Here is an 18,603-nt window from a genome sequence, read left to right as displayed (position 1 = left end):
AGAATTAATTAAATTTCCGGCTTAGGATTTTAATTAATTTTGGGCTAGAAAATTTAATTAATTAACCTATGAAGGGATAAATTATTTTTCCAATTCCCAAGACATTTTACATCATGATTTTCATATTTTTTATATCATAAGGGGAAAACCCTTTTGTAATAGACCCTCACAAACTGCCCATTTTTGCGACACAAATATAATCCAACAAACCAAACAATTTGTAATAAAATAGTCTAACCAAATAGTTAGGATTAATCCCAAATCACTTTTACATAGACTCGATCTAGAACATTAGGACTCGCCTAAGATCCTAGCGACAAAATCCATTCCAGCTTTGGAGTAAGACTGGAGGGGAAAACTCTACCGATCATCCGAGAATGGATCGTTGAGACAAAAAACCTCTCAGAATGGAGATTGTCACTAGAAAGATAAGTTTACTTCGGTTGTTACATACATGACACGGTTCTATTGAGATTATTTACATCATATACATGCAGAATGGGTATATATTATAACATTATGGTCAGGCTGATGATGATAACTAGACGACACAAACACATCGATCAGGCGCTATCCCTTTTGCAGAAAAAGGGGGTGTACTCCTATGGGTTGTTGACACGTAGTGGTCACCAGACATTTGCTTTGTGGTCAACACTCTTAGTCAGTTCGTGGTTGAGCCAAAGAGGGTGCATTGGACAGTAGCGAAGCATGTGCTGTGATTTCTACGAGGTACAATTGAGTATTGGTTGAGATATACTCGAGGTGATGATGTCAGGTTGATGGGGTATACATATGTAAACTGGGCAGGTAGTGCAGTGGATTGGAAAAGAACCTCAAGTAGTTGCTTCAACATTGGATTAGGGGTTGTATCTTTGTACAACAAGAAGCAGAAGTGCGTGGCACTAGGTTTTGTGGAAGTAGAATACATGGCAACAAGCATGATTGCATGTGAGGCTATATGACTTCAGAAGCTGCTAGTGGCACTATTTGGTCAGAGGTTGGAATTGACTAGTATCTACTGTGATATTCAGAGTTGCATCAAGCTCTCTGAGAATCCGGTGTTTCATGATAGGTCGAACCACATTGACATCCGGTACCACTTCATCAGGGATTTGTGTACAGCACGGATCAACTCGACTATAATATGTTTCCACAGATAAAATAGTTCCAGATATTCTAATGAAGACCTTGGGTAAAGTAAAGTTTGTTTTCTTCAGGGATAAGTTGGGAGTTGTGGAAAACACCTTCCTCGCTAAGAGGGAAATGGGTTAATTAATCGGGATTAATTGAGAAAAAATGATTTTTCTCTAGTGGCTTCTAGAAAAGTGATTTGAGAAAGTTAAAACGATCTTAGCCATTGATTGGAGTGAGATGGTCGTCGTTGATTCTTCAATGATAGATTATAAGAGGAGATTGATGTGACCTTTGGAGATCAATTTGAATTGTTCAAGAGAACAGATTTACAATTATATCAAGGACAAAGTGATAGTGTGGGAGACACCAACGAGGGTTTCAACGGTGGTGATCGAGGAAGAATTAGTAGGAGAGAATTCTTCACAGTTGCTTCCATTGTTTGAGATAGAGGAGGCTGATTTATTTCTACAATGGGAGGCCGAAATTCCTAGAGCGAGTAGTCAGTTTTCCAGTGCAAGTTGTCGGAGTCACAAATCAAATTACCAAAAGGTAGTGTGAGTTGATTGAGGTAGTGCGAGTGGCTTTAGCGAGTTAGTGGAGGCAATTTATCTTGCCAGAATAATTTCTTGGAGGCAATGCGCATTTCCAGAAGGCAGTACAAGTTGGCTAATGTAGTGCGAGTTGCCATTGTGAGGCAGTGCAAATTGCCAGAGTTGGGACAAGTTGTTTCCACTGGGACGATTATCTTCCAGAGGTTCAATTTGACTTGCAAAAGTTAAGAAATTATTTTGTCGGAGCTTTTGCCAATGAGAGGCAAGAAAGTTGTATTTCCCCATTGTAGATTTATTGTTGAAGGTATTAATAATAAAACCTCATCTGAGAACTAGTTTTCATCACATTGGGGTTTCTCTAGGGACCAATGTTGCACGAAGCGTCCCCCCCCCACGGTTCCAAGCCCGAAAGCGCGTCCCGTACGGAAGCGCCGCTTCCAAATTTTTGCCGCTTCCTGGAAATTCGGAAGCGTGGTACGGAAGCGCCGAAGCGCGCTTCATACGACGCTTCAGGCGTCGGAAGCGTGGCGCTTCGGAGGAGGAAGCGTACGATTTCGGAAAAGCATTTAGAAAATTGTTTTTTTTTCATTTTTTTTTTTTGTTTTTTAATTTTAGGTGAGTTTGCTTGTTGGGGGTGGGTCCACGTTGGGTTAGGGTGACGAATGAAGGCAAAAAAAAATATAAATATAGCAGATGCTCCCTCATGTTAATGTTAAATTCTTAAAGTAAAAGTGACATTCTCCTTTATTTTTCATTTTCATCCTTTTACTTAAAATTTTAACATTACCATGAAATGACTCAGGATGTTTGAGAGTGGTTCCAGCCTCATTGGACTTCATATGGAGAAAATAGAATTTCATATCCTATTCAAAATTCAACAGACTTAACAGTTTTCAAGAATTCAGGATCAATGAGATTGTGGCATTTCATTAGATTATATCAAGTATGAAGGTATGCGATTAGCATTTAATCAAGAGCACCAAGCCCTATATGTACCATAGTGTTGGTGGTGTTAATTGTTGAACTCCTTTGTCACGCGCCACGCCCTTAGCAAAAAATTACCTTTCAATCAAGTCAAAATCATCGATCAAGCATGTTAAGCTTTTTCTACCATATTTTAAGTCTTGGATTAGGTAGTTTGATCAAAATTGGGCAATGTTGACTAATATCCCTAGACAATCGAGGTAGAGGCAAAGGCTAGACAAGAGGAGAAGAATCTAGATTCTAGATGGTTGATGCATCTAAATGGTTGATGCTCGAATAATTAATCATTAATGTACAATGGATGTTATATCTATCTTGATTTATGCAAAAATATGCATGTTTTCATGTCTTCTACAACTAATTTGGTATTTGGGATGTTTGTTTTGAGTGTAAATGCATATATATATATATATATATATATATATATATAAGCAGACGCTTCGCTTTCCTAGATTTTTGGAAAATGACGCTTCCACGTCCCCGCTTCGCTTCCGCTTCGTGCAACATTGCTAGGGACTATTTTGTCCAAAATATTGGTGTCCAATTTTTATGTGTATAACATTTTCTTATTTCCTGTGATTAGTTTTTGGTGAAATTGCAGTTGTGTTTTTATTTAGTAATAGTCACTTTTACTTAAATTTTGAACATTACCGTGAAATGACTTAGGACGTTTGATAGTGGTTCCAACTTCATTGGACTTCATATGGAGAAAATAGAATTTCGTATCCCATTCAAAATTCAACAGGCTTAACAATTTTCAGGATTTTAGGATCAATGGGATTGTAGCTTTCATTGGATTATATCATGTATGAGGGTTTGCGATTGGCATTTAATCAAGAGCACCAAGCCCATATGTAGCCCAATGTTGGTGGTGTTGATTGTTGAACTCCTTTGTCATGGCCGTAGCAAAAATGGTATTGTTCACTCAAGTCAAAATCATTCATTAGGCATGTTAAGCTTTTTCTACCATATTATAAGACTTGGATTAGGCAATTTGATCAAAATTGGGCAATGTTGACTAATATCCTTAGAGAATTGAAGTAGAGGCCAACACTAGACAACATGAGAGGAATCTAGATTCTAGATGGTTAATGCTTGAATAATTAATCATTAATGTACTATGGATGCCATTTCTATCTTGATTAGTGAACAATATGCATGCTTTGATATATTTTTGCAAATAATTTGGTACTCGATGTATATATATATATATATATATATATATATATATATATAGGATGCTTCGCTTTAGAGGATTTTTGGAAAATGATGCTTCCAATGCTTTGCTTTCAAAAAACGTCCCTGCTTTGTGCAACATTTAATTCAAGCCTTAGATGATTGTTTCTAATAAGCAAGTTAGATTCATCCCTTAGATGATTGCTTCTAATTTTCACCCAAGCAATTTGCGCTTTCTTTCCCATCTCAATTGTTCTTGGTCTTTGTGTCATTGCAAAACTTTTCCCCAATGTTATCAGAACTAGATCGGTCATGAATCGATCAGCCCCAAAAATGTGAACTAGAGTGGAATCGGAAAAAACTGAATGAAAAAATACATGAAATATTCAAATTTTGAAAAAAAAACATATATATACATGTGCATCCATATCAATCCAAGCATTATGCACAAAATGCAAATTTTCTCATATCTAGCAAGGATGCATATAACTAAAATATGAGTGTAATCCATCCCGAAATCGAAAATGCATCCAAAAGAGACTATAAATAGCCTCTAGAGTTCAAAAACATCATGCTACAACAAATAACTACATATCATCAAATTCATTGCCTATATTGGGATCATCATCATCAATATCACCCTCCAAGCATTAAAATAAGATAGAAAAAGATTAATGTGCCAAATCATTGATTTTGCTTGAGTGAAGGGTACATTTTTTCTAGGGTCATGACAAAGCAATTCAACAATCTATGTGACCAACATCGTGGTACATAGAGGGCTTGGTGCTCTTGATTAAATGCTAATTCCATACTTCCATACATGACAAAATCCAATGGAAACATTGCAATCCTACCAATCTTGAAATCATAAAAAGTGTTGAGCCTGCTGCATTTTGAATAGGATCTAAAATTCTACTTTCCCCACAAAATCCAAAGAAATTGGAACTACTCTCAAATATTTTGATTTTTTTTTTATATTACCATTCATTACATAGTTTTAGTAGGGCCCCAAAGTTGAATATTAGGATGTCCCACTCATAAATTGTTGATGTTTGTAGCTCGGGCAGGTACTTCTGCATAGGCCTAAGTGTCTAGGTGTGTGGAAGTCACCTAATAGACCCTTAACCTTAGCATTGACCAAAGACTCAAAATTCATGCACATCCTATGCATGTGATTTCTCTTTCTCATTGCATTGATTATGTTTTGGTTTCTCTATGACAGGCTGCAATTTGTACATTGGGTCATTTGATTTCTAGAGACACTGCATTTTCTTTCCCTCTCCTTTATAGGATGTTGTATTATTTTCTTATTCCCCCTGACAAGTTCTTAGCCTTTTTAATATATTAAATTTCCATTCAATCTTTAATCTACCAAATAGAAAATATGTCATCTTTTTGATTTGTTGTGGCTCTGTGCTTGGTGTTATTTTTGTGTGCCTTCACTTTGTTATGCCCTCGCCTTATATTCAACATCAATGTATGGCAATCCAGAGCTTTGTTCTTTGTGTTGACGTGCCCACATTATTCCCTGAACACTTTTCATTTTCATTGTGCTTCCCCCGTTGCCTCCTGAGTGGCTCTGATACCATGTCAAGTAATGCACAATAACACACACACACAATAGCATACTACTTGCAGAGAGAGAAGAGAGACAAATTGCTTGATATTGTTCAATATCAGTACATAAAAGTGAGACAATGTCCTATACATCAGTGTAAAACCTTATTACCTATGTTGCACGGGTACCCGCACCCGGGGGTGGGGTTCTCGAATCCGTCCCGGGTTCCCGCACCCAAGTATCGGATTCGGGTAGGGGTTCTTCCCAGACGAACCCAGAAGAACCGGGTTCTTCCATGAAGAACTGGGTTCTTCAAAAAAAAAATTGGGTTCTTTTCCTTTAACGGGTTCTTGGGTTCTTCGGGTTCTTCGGGTTGGGTTCTTTGGGTTCTTCATAAAAAAAAACTATATTAAAAATTTAATTTTCAAATAATTTTTTTTATTGAAATTAAAAAAATAACTTATAACAAAGGTAAAAAACTTAAAAAACCCTAAATCTTTAAGACTTTAACTCTTTATGAACGCACACAAACAAATATTTGATACGTGATTACTGATTTCATTTAACTTTTAAGTTTTTTCCATTTGGTTGAGGCTTGAGCCGTCCCCGTTTACCATTTCCGACGGCAGTGGGCAGCTTCAGCAGCAGTGGGCAGCTTCAGCGGCAGTGGATAGAGCAGCTTCAGCGGCAGTGGTATTTACAAGTTTTCGTTTTCAATTTTATTATTCCATGAAAAAGTTTCACAAGACCCGCGTGTGAAAAATATAGGTGCATTATATTACACATTTGAACAGTGAACACCCACAGGGGCTCAACTACATTAAGCAGAATTGCCGGAATGAATGTCACAATTTCTTACTGTTTCAGACTGTCTGCAACATGAGCCACAACTGTCAGTCCACTTTTATACAATCAATTTGCCTCCTACAACTGCGGCATAGTCCCTCCTCCTTGTTGTTGTCAAACGCTAAGTTGTAGGGCTTGATTCATGCCACTGTTTACACAAAACAGCTCACTGTTCACTAAGGAACAAACCTCCGCCTCCCTATGCAGACTCCATTACCCAACCGAAGCCCTAAATAGAGATGACAATGCCACAAACTTACCTCTACTCAGCCCAGACTTGTTAAATTTTTAATTTTTTATACTATATACTATAATATGAGAAGTATACGTTTCAGTTCTTTTAACCTGAAATAGTTGCAATTAGATTAATAAAGCGCAGAAAATCTTCATCATTTTTTGCATTAATGAATGGCATTACATAATTGCATTCATACACTGAATATAGCTCTGTGCTATTCTTTACAATATAAACCGTTCAGTGAGAATGTATTTCAAATTTTCAACTCAATCATCTACACAACATTCAAGCCAGTTCATTATCTACCCTCTAACAATGGTGTTGCTTGCCCTTGCAATGTAATTTCACCATGGATCAACAAAATCCAATTAAATGGTTCAGAATTTGTTCAGGAAAAACAGTTCATAGTATATATATTTTAATTTTTGAAAAATTGAATCATTACATTTGTCATTAACATATAAATTCTGTGGTTTTTTTTAAGGCTTGTGGCTACATTAAAGTATAAATTATGGCTGCTGGCAGCATATATTTCACTGCTGTCCCACCAAACACACAAGGCAGCCCAATAAAATAAAGTTTAAAATGTTGAGTCTTTGAGAACTCAGAATACTTTAGGATTTTTGAGCGTACTCCTGAGTTTGTAGGAAACTTGGCTAGTGTATCTCAGTCAGCTGTGTGTGACAAAATCTGTCCCATTTAAATGATTATCATTAAAGTTTTCTTGTTTAAAGTTGAAAAAATATACAAATTCAAATTTCATATATATTATTAATTATAAATTTATAATTTATAAAATATAATTATTAAAATTTAATATTATTATATTACCCGACGAACCCACACACCCTGTTTCCAAAAATGCTGTCCCCGTCCCCGTCCCAGTCCCCGTCCCCGCACCCACGTTTCCTGGCAACATAGCTTATTACATTAACACGTGAACTTTGACTTAATATTATTTATGACATGTGACTGAAACTAAGTCACTAAAATTTATTAAATGCCTAACACGAAAGTACTAAACTATGAAAATGCATTATCATATGAATGTTATAATAAATTAACTCTAACATTTGCTTTGGCAAAGGGTTATTAATTTAAATGTATTATGTTGAACTTTTGAGCTATTTGCAGGACTATGTGGGGAATAAACGACTGGAGCTTGCGGGTCAGTTAATTGCTTTGCTCTTTGAGGTAAACAGTTACCAGATGGCCAACAGTTAAAGATGATATGTATTTCCAATATAATTTGATGACATGCTATTTGTTTTGCTAATCTGTAATGACACTCTTTTTGGATCTGTGATTTAGACATGTGAGTCAGAACTTAGTTTGAAACCCAACTGTTTTTCTCTTCTTTGCAGGATTTGTTCAAACGTATGAACTCAGAAATCAAAAGGCAGGTTGATGCTACATATTCAAAGCAGATTCGAGCAACCCAGTTTGATGTTGCAAAGGTGGGCCATGTTACTAGCTTTATGATGTATGCCAGTTGAAAGTTTTCAGCCTCTAGTTTCAGGTTATAAAACTGCACAATGCAGTAAGTAGTGTTGCAAGAAATTACAACGGAAATTCCTTTAGCCACTAGGCCAAAAGTTGCATCCAATGACTTGATCCGTTTATGTTGTTGCTTCGTAAAATATGCATTTAAATTTTACAGTTTTTATTTTTATTTTTTTCCTTTCATTCATATGTTTTCCAATTATATCCTTTTCCCTGCATTTTTTTCCATAGAAATCTGGCTTGTATTGCAAATAATAAAAGGTTTATTAAATGGAGTCGTGGTTACTGAGTCTCACGTACACTTTTGTTTGTGCATATGGTGGTTATGCTCCTTTGGTCTCCACATAATTGACCAACTACAAACTAATTGATAACATTACATGTTTGTCACTTGCTAAGTCAGTTAAAATATATTGTGACCCTTATTACAACCCATATCATTTTTTTCATGTTATTAGTTTGGCACCCCCCACCCCACCTTAACTCGAAAACTATATCTTTCTATTTTTATCCTACATATGACAAAACTCCACTTTTATACGAAAATTATAAGTTTTACCCCACACTAAAGTAAAACTCTCCTCCTTGGACAGATCTAGAACCGACCATTAGATCACCATCTCTCTCATGTATTCATATCCTGAAGGTAGAATTGACCCTGGAGAACTATCCATATTGCTCCATTAGGTTGTAGCAACTTACCCACACAACCATCGATCTTGAGCTTCTCCTTGTAAGGTTCCTCCTTTTTGTGAGTCATGCCTACAAGGCTACCTTGTAATCTGGAGTCATCATCTTTGTCTTTGATACACCTGTCTACATAGAGAAGGGTATGGCAACATTCTTCTCATCCATTTCCTTGTTTTATTTTCCTAAAGGAAATTATTATTCATGGTCAATTGATGTGATCCCCACATTTTAAACCATATTTCATGTAGCATTATCCATTATATATTTCAAAGATAATTTTGTTGTGTTTGCATTTTATAATATTAAAGGTTAAAGGTATATATTGATTTTAGCATAGCTGTTTGGTCTTATTCTTTCCACACACATAAATGCAGCTTCCTTGTTTGTCTTCTTGTTTAGGCATTGTTATAACATAATAATAATAAATACTAAGAAGTTATTTAGTTAATGAAAAGTCAAAGGGAACCTCCCCTTCTCCTCTTGACCAATCAATGCTATAAGTAGACTGTCTTGAGCATCATTGTAACATCATCATTCTTTTTCATTTTTATCAATCAATATATATTATTATAGAAGTATTCTTGCAAATTCAATGATAAACAACCTTGTTTGTCCCGTTTGGTATCAGAGTTGGCTGCTTTGGTCCATTCATACAACACCATCCATTGTTTGTGCCATCTATAAAACTGCAAAAAATGAGTCAATCTGTAATCTGCTGCCACACCACCCATCCGCCCGTATCGAAATCTCTCGCGTTTGTATCACCTACCATGCCATACCATCGCTGCTTGCTCCAACCTTCTCCTTCATCTGTACAAGGATGCCCACCATTGCTGCTACCACTAAGCCCTACTGCCATCGTATAGTTACAACGGCCAAGTGAAATTGTCCGTCCGTACAATCACACTTGTCACATGTCTGTAAACACTCATTGAATTTTGTGTAGTGAAAATTGTACAAATTCATGTAGATTCTACACTACTAATTGTATTTATACAACACATCCTTCTAGTTGTGTCCATACATGGTGTTCTATTAATTTTTGAGATTTGAGATATACTTTTGAAAAGTTATATAAAACGTATATTTTATTTAAAAAATAAAAAATAACTACTTTATAACCATAGTATATAAGGTCTTCCTTCCCACTCCCCCCAAAAAAAAAGTGGTGTCCACAATTAAAAACACCAAACAGGCCTCGAAGAGTAGCTCACTTGGCAAATCATGTAAACTTGTTATGTAAAATATTATTAGGTCCTTGGTTAGATTGCTTGATTAACCCATGTCCAGATTAGGGGCATGGGTGGTGCTCCTAGTGGTTATAGTGCTAGCGAATAAAATCCACCCAATGTCACATGAGTACAAGGTTGTCCTAGTTGCTGATTCCACTATTTACACACACAAAAAGGAAAAACACCAAATCTAAGATGGTTAGTGATGCCAAATTACATTAGAGGTTAATCGATAAGAGATGAAATCAATAGCATGAGACATCGTCTAGCTAATGTTGAGAAGGGATATAAGGTGTTTGAAGGACAAAAAGAGTTAATGGATAAAATCAATAAACTAATAGAAAAATAAAACAAAATTGACAAGTTGCTAGAAGAATTCGAGAATTGATGACAAATCGCATTAAGAATGAGAAATGATGACAAGGATGAAACAACAAGGGTGCTTAATTATCATATCAAAAGAATTGACCGACCAAAAAGTAGATGCATTATTAGCACGACTGTTACCCCACCGAAAATCAACACCCATTTCCAAAGTCACAAAATACAAGTGATCATGGACACCAAGAAGCACTGGAAATAATTTTTTCAAGTGGTAAGTACAACTCAATATTTCAAGACAGATATTTTCAAAAACTCAAAAAAGAGTTATAGAAATTTGATCGCCTATATCTTGTGTTCTCTTGTCTCACTATTCTTTATGGTTTGGTAGCTGTTTGATGAAAATAAAACAATAATAATTAAGGTGAAAAAGAATCTAATCAAGATAAGCAAAAATACATCACAAGCAGTTAACAAAGTAAGAGAAATCACCTCATCTAGCTGCCCTCGGATTTTTCAACATGGTATCAGAGCTAAGGTGACAAGGAAAGGCAACTTAAAGAAGGACACTCGAAGGCTAAAGCGCAAGAAGATCATCAAGAGCATCAATCATCAAGAAGGACCATTCATCTCAAGGATCATCACATCTCGAAGAAGAAGACCTCAAAACCCTAGCTCATTCGAAGAAGGGTTCTACATTTGAAGCATTCTTGAGAAGCTCATACATTCCTCAATCATCATCACAAAGAAGATCTCAAGGACTCTTTCTCATCTCAAAGGACTTCACATTGGAGCATCTTGAAGCCTCTACATCAAAGAAAAGCAAGGAGAAGGCATTGTCATCATCATCTAGAAATCAAGGTGATCTCCCTCTCTGAGAGCCAAGGATCACTTTTGAAAGAAGACATCTTCATCAAGAAGACATCTTCTATTATCAACATCATCATCAAAATCAAGGAGGCATCAAGTTGAAGATATTGTCATCAAGGAGTATTTTCACATGTAAGTATCTTTATGTCCACATTTGAATCTATCAAAATGACTTCATTTTGCAAGGAAAGAAACAAATTGGTTGGGTCAACAAACTATATTGCATGGAAGAAGAATCCTCATAGAAAATGAAGTCATTGATCATGTTAAGGGTTTATTTGTTGAACCTTCAAAGGAAGAAGCTCAAGCTCTAGCAAAATACATGAAGGGGGAAATAAGGGCTCAAAGAATTCTTATAGAGTCAATCAAGTACTCTTTCATCCCCTATGTAGCAAAATTGGAGAAGTCAAAAGACATCTATGACAAACTGGTAGAATTATTCTCCGTAAGTACTACAGGAGAAGTGATATCATTAAGAATTGAGCTCTACAAGATGAAGATATCAAAGGAAGAATAGCCTCATACTTTATGAGGTTGTCAGAAATACGAGACCAATTGCAAGAGTTGGGGGAAATAATGTCCGATAAGGAAATGATCACTGTGGTGTTCAATGCACTACCGGAGGAATGGGGCAACCTCCTATCAAGCATTTATGGAAAGAAGGAAGCCACCCATTCAATGAACTTTGGTCATTATGTAAGATTGAAGAAACCAGGTTGAAGGAAAAAAGTGACATAGGATAAAGTGAACAAGTTCAAGCATTTGCTGCCATGGCTAAAAGAAAAGGAAAGTGTGGAAAAATTGGTCCTCAAAAAAAGAAGAAGAAGAAGAAGAAGAATATGGGCATTACAAGAGAGATTGTCTGAAATTCAAGGACAATAAGAGGAAAGAAAGAAATGAGACTCATATCACTGAGGAAGTGGAAGAACCCGATGAGAAGAAATCCACCATGGTAGTCAAGATGAAAAGCATTATGACGAGATGCATCTTAGTAGAAGATGACATCATACTAGAAGTATACCGTTGAAGCAAGAGCTCATGATATCATTGGAAAAGCTTGAAATAATAGCTGAAGTAGAAGTCTACATGGATGTAGTAGTGATCATATAAAGGAATTAGCTCTTGGTAACCTCATTGAAAGCATGTGTAGTGCATATGGTTGAAAGAAAGTCATATAGCATGATAGAAGGAATTCAACATACATCATCGTCATTGGGAAGGAGCATTTGCAGAATGAGGATAATTAAGATACTCCATTGGAATCTTCATTAGAAGGTTCACCTCTCTTGGAAGAAGCAAGTGTCTCACTGAGAATTCCACCTTGTATGGGATTCATTGTGTGGAAGAATGATGGTATGGTAACAAAGGAGTGCAACATGTCAATATGGTTGAAGTACTCTCAATCAAGGAAAGGAAGTTGCTGAAGGAAGTCTAGATGACCAAAAGGAGAAAATAGGTATGTATGCATATGTTTGATAGATTAAGTCATGTCATCATATAGTTGCAGATAACATGGGTGAATACTCTACCTCATGAGTATGATGAAAGAAAATGATCTGTTCCTTTGAAAAGATGCATGAATGCATGATTCACATATTGAAAAGATGAAATCAACATATTATGTCCTCGTATGGAATATGAGGTGGTTGACAAAGGTAAAGGAACTATGGATGGAAGTTCCTGGGGAGCAATATGTGCATAAAGAAAGAAGAGATCGTGAAAGATGCAAGTATGGTCACATAGAAAAGAAAATCAAATGACTAGAATAATTGACCATGACATCTCCATGGAAAAAGTATGAAGACTCTGATGAAGATAGGAAAGGAAGGAGACCCTTGACATTGAATATCTTGGATATGTTTGAATATGTATGTGGGATGTTGATCTTGCAACAAGAAAATGTCATGATGAAGGGCCATCACAAAAGGTAATTTTGATTTGATGTTCATTTTTTATTTTTGAACAATATCTGGATGGGCTGATACAGGGCTATTGAAAGAGAATTGTGGATGTCACCTACAACTAGTATTCATGCGATGGGATGGAAGATCCTGAAGGAAACATGATGTGGAAAAGGTAGATGTATGAAGAAAAGCCAAACATGGACTAGTAGACCACTTTCTGATGAATGGAAGGATGACATGATTGACATGGTTTGTGAAGGAGAGTGATGGATGGTCAATGCCCTACGAAGAAGTCGCTAAATTTGAAGACTACATGATGATAAAGATGAAATTCATGACATCGAAAGGAAGAGCTCTCCTAGCAGCAAATAGTGCCTTGATCTCCACCAAAGAACTGCTGTTGGAAAACAAGTCCCTAGTGAAGAGGGAGATTGGACAAGTCCTTTGATAAGAGGGAGCTTGGGTACATTCCTTTTATAGGAATGGGTGTATCTTCCCTAATTCAGAGGGAGAGATAGACACATCATTCTTGTCTTCATATTGTGAAGAAAGTATGGAGGATTGGGTAAAACATATGGCATCCGATACTCTTTGAGGATGAGGTAGGGCATGTAGGATAAGAGTAGTCGAAGAGGACCGATATTCTTTGAGGACTAGGAATCCAAGATAGGAATAGTCCTGGAAGGACATACCCTATGAACACCCGAGTGGGGTATATGCCTTGAGCAACAATGATGATGGTGTCTATCAGTCATTGGTCTCGCTAGCATTGTGCTCTGATCTTGTGGAGAGATAGAGCTTTTAGTCAAGGCCTTGCTATGTGACAATGCTGGTTGATGTGATGCTAAACATATGGCTTACTGTTCTGACTCTTCTTATGATAATTCTTTAGATTGAGAATGTCCAAGTAGCTTGTATGGATTATGAATAGCTGCCTAGTTAAGAGGGAGCGTTGAAATATGTAACTAGGTTCGATCTTCATAATGACATGTGTAATCATGATTTTATGTATTTAATGTAAAAAGAAAAATAAACTTGAGGCATGCTCAAGGAAATTTATTTTATAGGTCAAGCACCCATAGAGTGCTTCTAGGTTTGTGATAAAATCTATTAAGTCATTGTCATGTATTGAAGACCCATTTGGGCATGTTAAATATTGTAAAGAAAAAATTATTGAGTCAAAATAGAGTCAAAAGACCCTTCAAGTCCTCGTCATGGCGCAAAGATCAAGTCGACCTATATGAAGGGACAAGCCGACCTAAAGATAACAATTTGTACCCCTCAAGAGCCCATATATAAGAAGGAACACGACCTCATTTGGACACACTCAAGCAAGTTCGATCTCCTCAAGATAGAAGTTGGAAAAGGACGAGGAAGAAGAAGAAAAACAAGATCGAAGTTTTGGGCCTCTCTCTCTCTCCTTTTTGTTAGGGTTTCTACAGTTATTGGGAAAGACGAAATTTCGAAGCTGCATCGAAGTTGTGAAGTTGCATAAATGTTGTGAAGCTGCATCGAAGCTTTGAAGATGCATCGAAGCTGTGAAGTTGCATCAATGTTGTGAAGCTGCAATGAAGCTGTGAAGCTGCATCAATGTTGTGAAGTCGCATCGAAGTTGTGAAGCTACAGCTAGGTCGAAGCTATGAAAAGTCGAAACTGTGAATTTGTTGGAGAGGTTGAAATTGCAGTAGAATTTGCTGGTCAAAGTTGCAAAAGAATTCGTTGGGTAAAAGAATTTGCTGGGGAGGTCAAAATTGTAGGAGTTGCTGAGAAACTGCTAGAAGGAAAGCTCGTTAAGGGACCTGATCTTGGAGGGTCTTGGTCAAGTGTCATAGGACTTGGAATTTGTCAATTGAAGGTTATATAAGAAGAGAAGAATTCTTGTGGGCTAGCGTCTCCCTCTTGGAGTCTTAACTTTGGAAAACTGGCACTTGGGTCTTGTAGATTAGGCCCTAAAAGGCCTAGGTCAACCTCTTCTAGCTGAACACTCTCCTTGCTTGGGCAAAACGACCCCTCCCCAAGTGAATTTGGGTCCACATCTTCGCTGTCTAGGCTAGGTGAGGGTCTCAAACTTCTCACTTCAAATTTGTCTTTGAACCCTTGAGCTAATGGCACGTGCAAATCGAATAAATAGAGCCAAGACGCATGGTTTAGAAATTTCTTAAAAGAAAAACCCCAAAATATTATTTACAAAATGAGAAAAATAATATACAAGGGTTAGAAATTATTTACAAAATAATTTACAAGTTATTTACACCATTCACAATTAAAATCAAGCTCTAGTTAGCAAATAGATCTTTAGATAAGCTCATAGTTCAAACAAGATGTGATCACCTCAAATTCCATGAACTTGGGTTTTGCCTAATGGTTGAATCACTTGAAGATCTCTACACACTTGAAATATAGATTATTAGTTTCAAAGGGGTTTGATTCACACAAATACACTAGAGATCTAGAGATACCTGCCAGATCTACTAGCTTCAATGTGTTTACTCTAGCCCAATACCTAAATCTAGATACCTGTGTTAATAGGTAATCCAACCAATGACAATGAATCAATGATATTCAATAATAAGCACAATTAGAACATTAACTAATTATTCAGCACATACCATGAATCATTATGCGAGAGACACCTTGATAAGAAACCCCAAAGACTTGTATTAAAAATATTCCAGCAGATTTTAGCTCAATATAAGAATTTTGATGGGGTTGAAGTTAAAATGAGGAGATAGAAAGCTTCCTTATATAGAAACTAGAGGGGTAAACCCCTCCAAGTGGAAGTAATGGCTAGGTGCATCAATCCATGGCTTGATCCTTGTGAAAAAAATCCGATCCCTTGATTTGCTGGCACAAATCTCCAAGAAAATTTGTTTTTCCTTGTTCACTATGTTGGAGGGGTCAAAATTTGACTTCTAGACCCTGGAGGACCTTCAAAAAAATAGAATTATTGTTACTTGTGCAAAATATTCAACTGCTTGGTCCAAAAATTTCGATTTGCTTGGAAATAGTCTATTATAAATAAATATATAGGAAATAATGTAAATAATAATAATTAATAATGACTAGTTAATTTAGTAATTAGGTTGAAGAGTCATGTCTAAATGAGACATGACTCTCCATGAAGAGGCACCTGCATAGTATATAAGCAGACCTCTCACTCTCATTGTATCATCATTGTTATTCACACATTTAATATATAATATTTGTATCCTCTCTTTATATTCCAAGTCTTCTAGAGTAATTAATCTGTAGAAGGAACTTTGTTCGCTTCATTTGGTATCAAAGCTATTTGATCCTCTGGCAAGCTCAACCGCTGCACAAGAGCCTCATTCTCCAATCCAGGCATTTGGCCATCAACATTCAGTCAATCTTGTTGCCGTATAATTGTAGCGTTTCGCTAGTAGAATTTGGGGTTTCTCCATATCACCATTTAGGCCTTTGGCCATTTGGTTAAAAAAGAAGAAGAAGACGAAGAAGAAGAAGAAGATTGGGAAAAAAAAATGGGTTTCTTTGCAATATGTCCTTTTCGTTCAGAAGGATACCCTAATTGTCAAGAGTCATTCAGAAATCAAAACGTTGTTTGCATAAAATGTTACAAAACTTTTACCTTAGTTGAATGTTTAAGTGATACAGAAAAACAATCATTAGCAAGAGATATGAAACAATTAATGGCAATATATAAGCAACGAAAATATGATTTTAATAAGTAAATGAAGAAAACATAATTCACATTGCAAGTTGAAAGCCTATTATCACTCCTACAAAACGATGTAATCTAGTGTACCAAGAAATTGTCGCTAGAAGATCAAGAGAATGGCAAAATAGCCAAACTTCGGTAAATCAAGAAAGTGTTACAACAGGAACATAAAAATTGTGTGGATATGCATTACAAGGAAGGAATGGAAAAGGATGAAGAAATCTCTCACCTCAAGGACTACATCGAAAAACTACTTGCACAAGTGAAGAAGACTAAGGTCACAAAGAAAGAACTCAAGAAGCACTTATCAGAACAAGAGGAGGAAACCTTGCTTTTAAAGAACTTTAATAAAAATTTATTATAACAAATCAGAGATCTAAAAGATGAAAACTCAAAAGTCAAAACATTGAAAATAATGTCGATGAATCAGAAACCAAAGAACTTTTACGTCTGAGAAACCATAATCAAAGTCTACTCACTCAAATTAAGAAACTTAAGGATGATAAGAAGGCATTAAAAGTCAAGTTAGAACAATTTACTCAAGGAGAAGTACCGAAATCTCCAATCGTAATAGTCCAAATTGAAGATAAGGCAACAAATACCAACCCAGTGAATATCATAACTCAAGAAGAATACAAACTAGTTGAAGAAAAGATGCACTTGGATTTCGTAGTTCAGATGATAAACACCCCAAGTGAAGGTTCTATAATCAACTCAACAACGTCGTCACCTTAAGTAAATAAAAAAATTTCCACACACTTAATAAGGGAAAGTCAAACCAAAAAAGTTCCCTGTCGACATTCGAATCATGAGAGTTCCCTTTGAAAATAGCCTCAATACTTTTCTGATGATTTTTCCACTTGGAGAGTATTAATTTTCCCTCATAATATTTTTTTGACAATTTCTTGCTAATTTTTTTTTTATATTTGCCAGAAATTAAATAATAGATTCAAGAGGGGATTACAAATATTTTTCCACGCTCTAAATGGGTCTAAAAAATTATTTTGGTAATGGTGTTCTAATTATGTGGAACCATTCACCAAAAATATTCCTAGACACACTTTTACATCAGAATATCACAAGAATCAACCCTTAGAAGGGGGATATTTACGTAGACACAATCTCTTTAGACACGACTAAATTTTGTGACTCAAGACACATGATCTAGTAGGATAAAAATACATAGATTCGATAACACTGGGATTCACTTAAGACCTTATCAATGATTTCCACCCTGACTATGGGGTATGTCTGGGGAAAACTCTGCCAGGTATTCGTGTTTTCAAAAACAAATAATTAGGGAGGTTAAAAAACTCCCTAGAGTGAAACCCTTTGACAAGAGTCATAAGCTTAACTATGTGTTGTTACATGGATTAATAGTCATAGTAGAATCATTTTTACAATTCAATAGCAGAATTTGGGATTACAGTGATGATAACAACTCAAAATTTTTGGTCCACTGCTTTATACTCTGCTTCTTGGAATTGTTGGCGTGTACATGGTTGACAAGCCCCAAACATAAAAACACATGACTATGCTTGCTCACCTTATTTGGAAGGAACCCAACTTAATTTTATCATAACTTAAGTACAAAGAAAATAATAAACAAATAGATTTACACTAGATTACACCCTAAATATATATTTATATGAGGGAAGGTTGAACATTAAGGGACTAAGAGCTTTAAATTACCTTAATTGAGTTATAAGGTAAGGGAGAAGATTTTGAATTATTATAATTTGAGAAAGGAAGTTATTAACATTAAAAAGGGAAAAGATTGAATTTCCTATTAAAAGTTATATATCCTTATTACTTAAAAAAACGGAAAAATTAAAAGATTATTTTTAAGAGAAAGGTAAATAAAAATAATTTTAAGCTTATTTAGAAAGCAAAATGGAT

The 18,603-nt window shown here is 36.0% G+C and overlaps 1 protein-coding gene across 1 annotated transcript in view; it reads left to right on the top strand.

The window, feature by feature from the left end:
* NRPC2 (nuclear RNA polymerase C2) overlaps positions 1 to 18,603 on the top strand; it is a 292,525-nt gene that overhangs the window by 92,622 nt on the left and 181,300 nt on the right. The window contains exons 16-17 of the mRNA XM_089392785.1: positions 7,622 to 7,681; positions 7,852 to 7,944. Of these exons, the coding sequence (XP_089248911.1) occupies positions 7,622 to 7,681; positions 7,852 to 7,944 (153 nt within the window). The remainder of the gene's footprint in view (positions 1 to 7,621; positions 7,682 to 7,851; positions 7,945 to 18,603) is intronic.

Source organism: Pinus tabuliformis, chromosome 1_1 (assembly GCF_031772625.1).
Source record: "Pinus tabuliformis cultivar Carrire ecotype Pingquan chromosome 1_1, CPIR1, whole genome shotgun sequence".
NCBI classification, from domain to species: Eukaryota; Viridiplantae; Streptophyta; class Pinopsida; order Pinales; family Pinaceae; genus Pinus; species Pinus tabuliformis.
The sequence above is the reverse complement of the archived record's forward strand: the minus strand, read 5'-3'. Positions and strand labels throughout refer to the sequence as shown.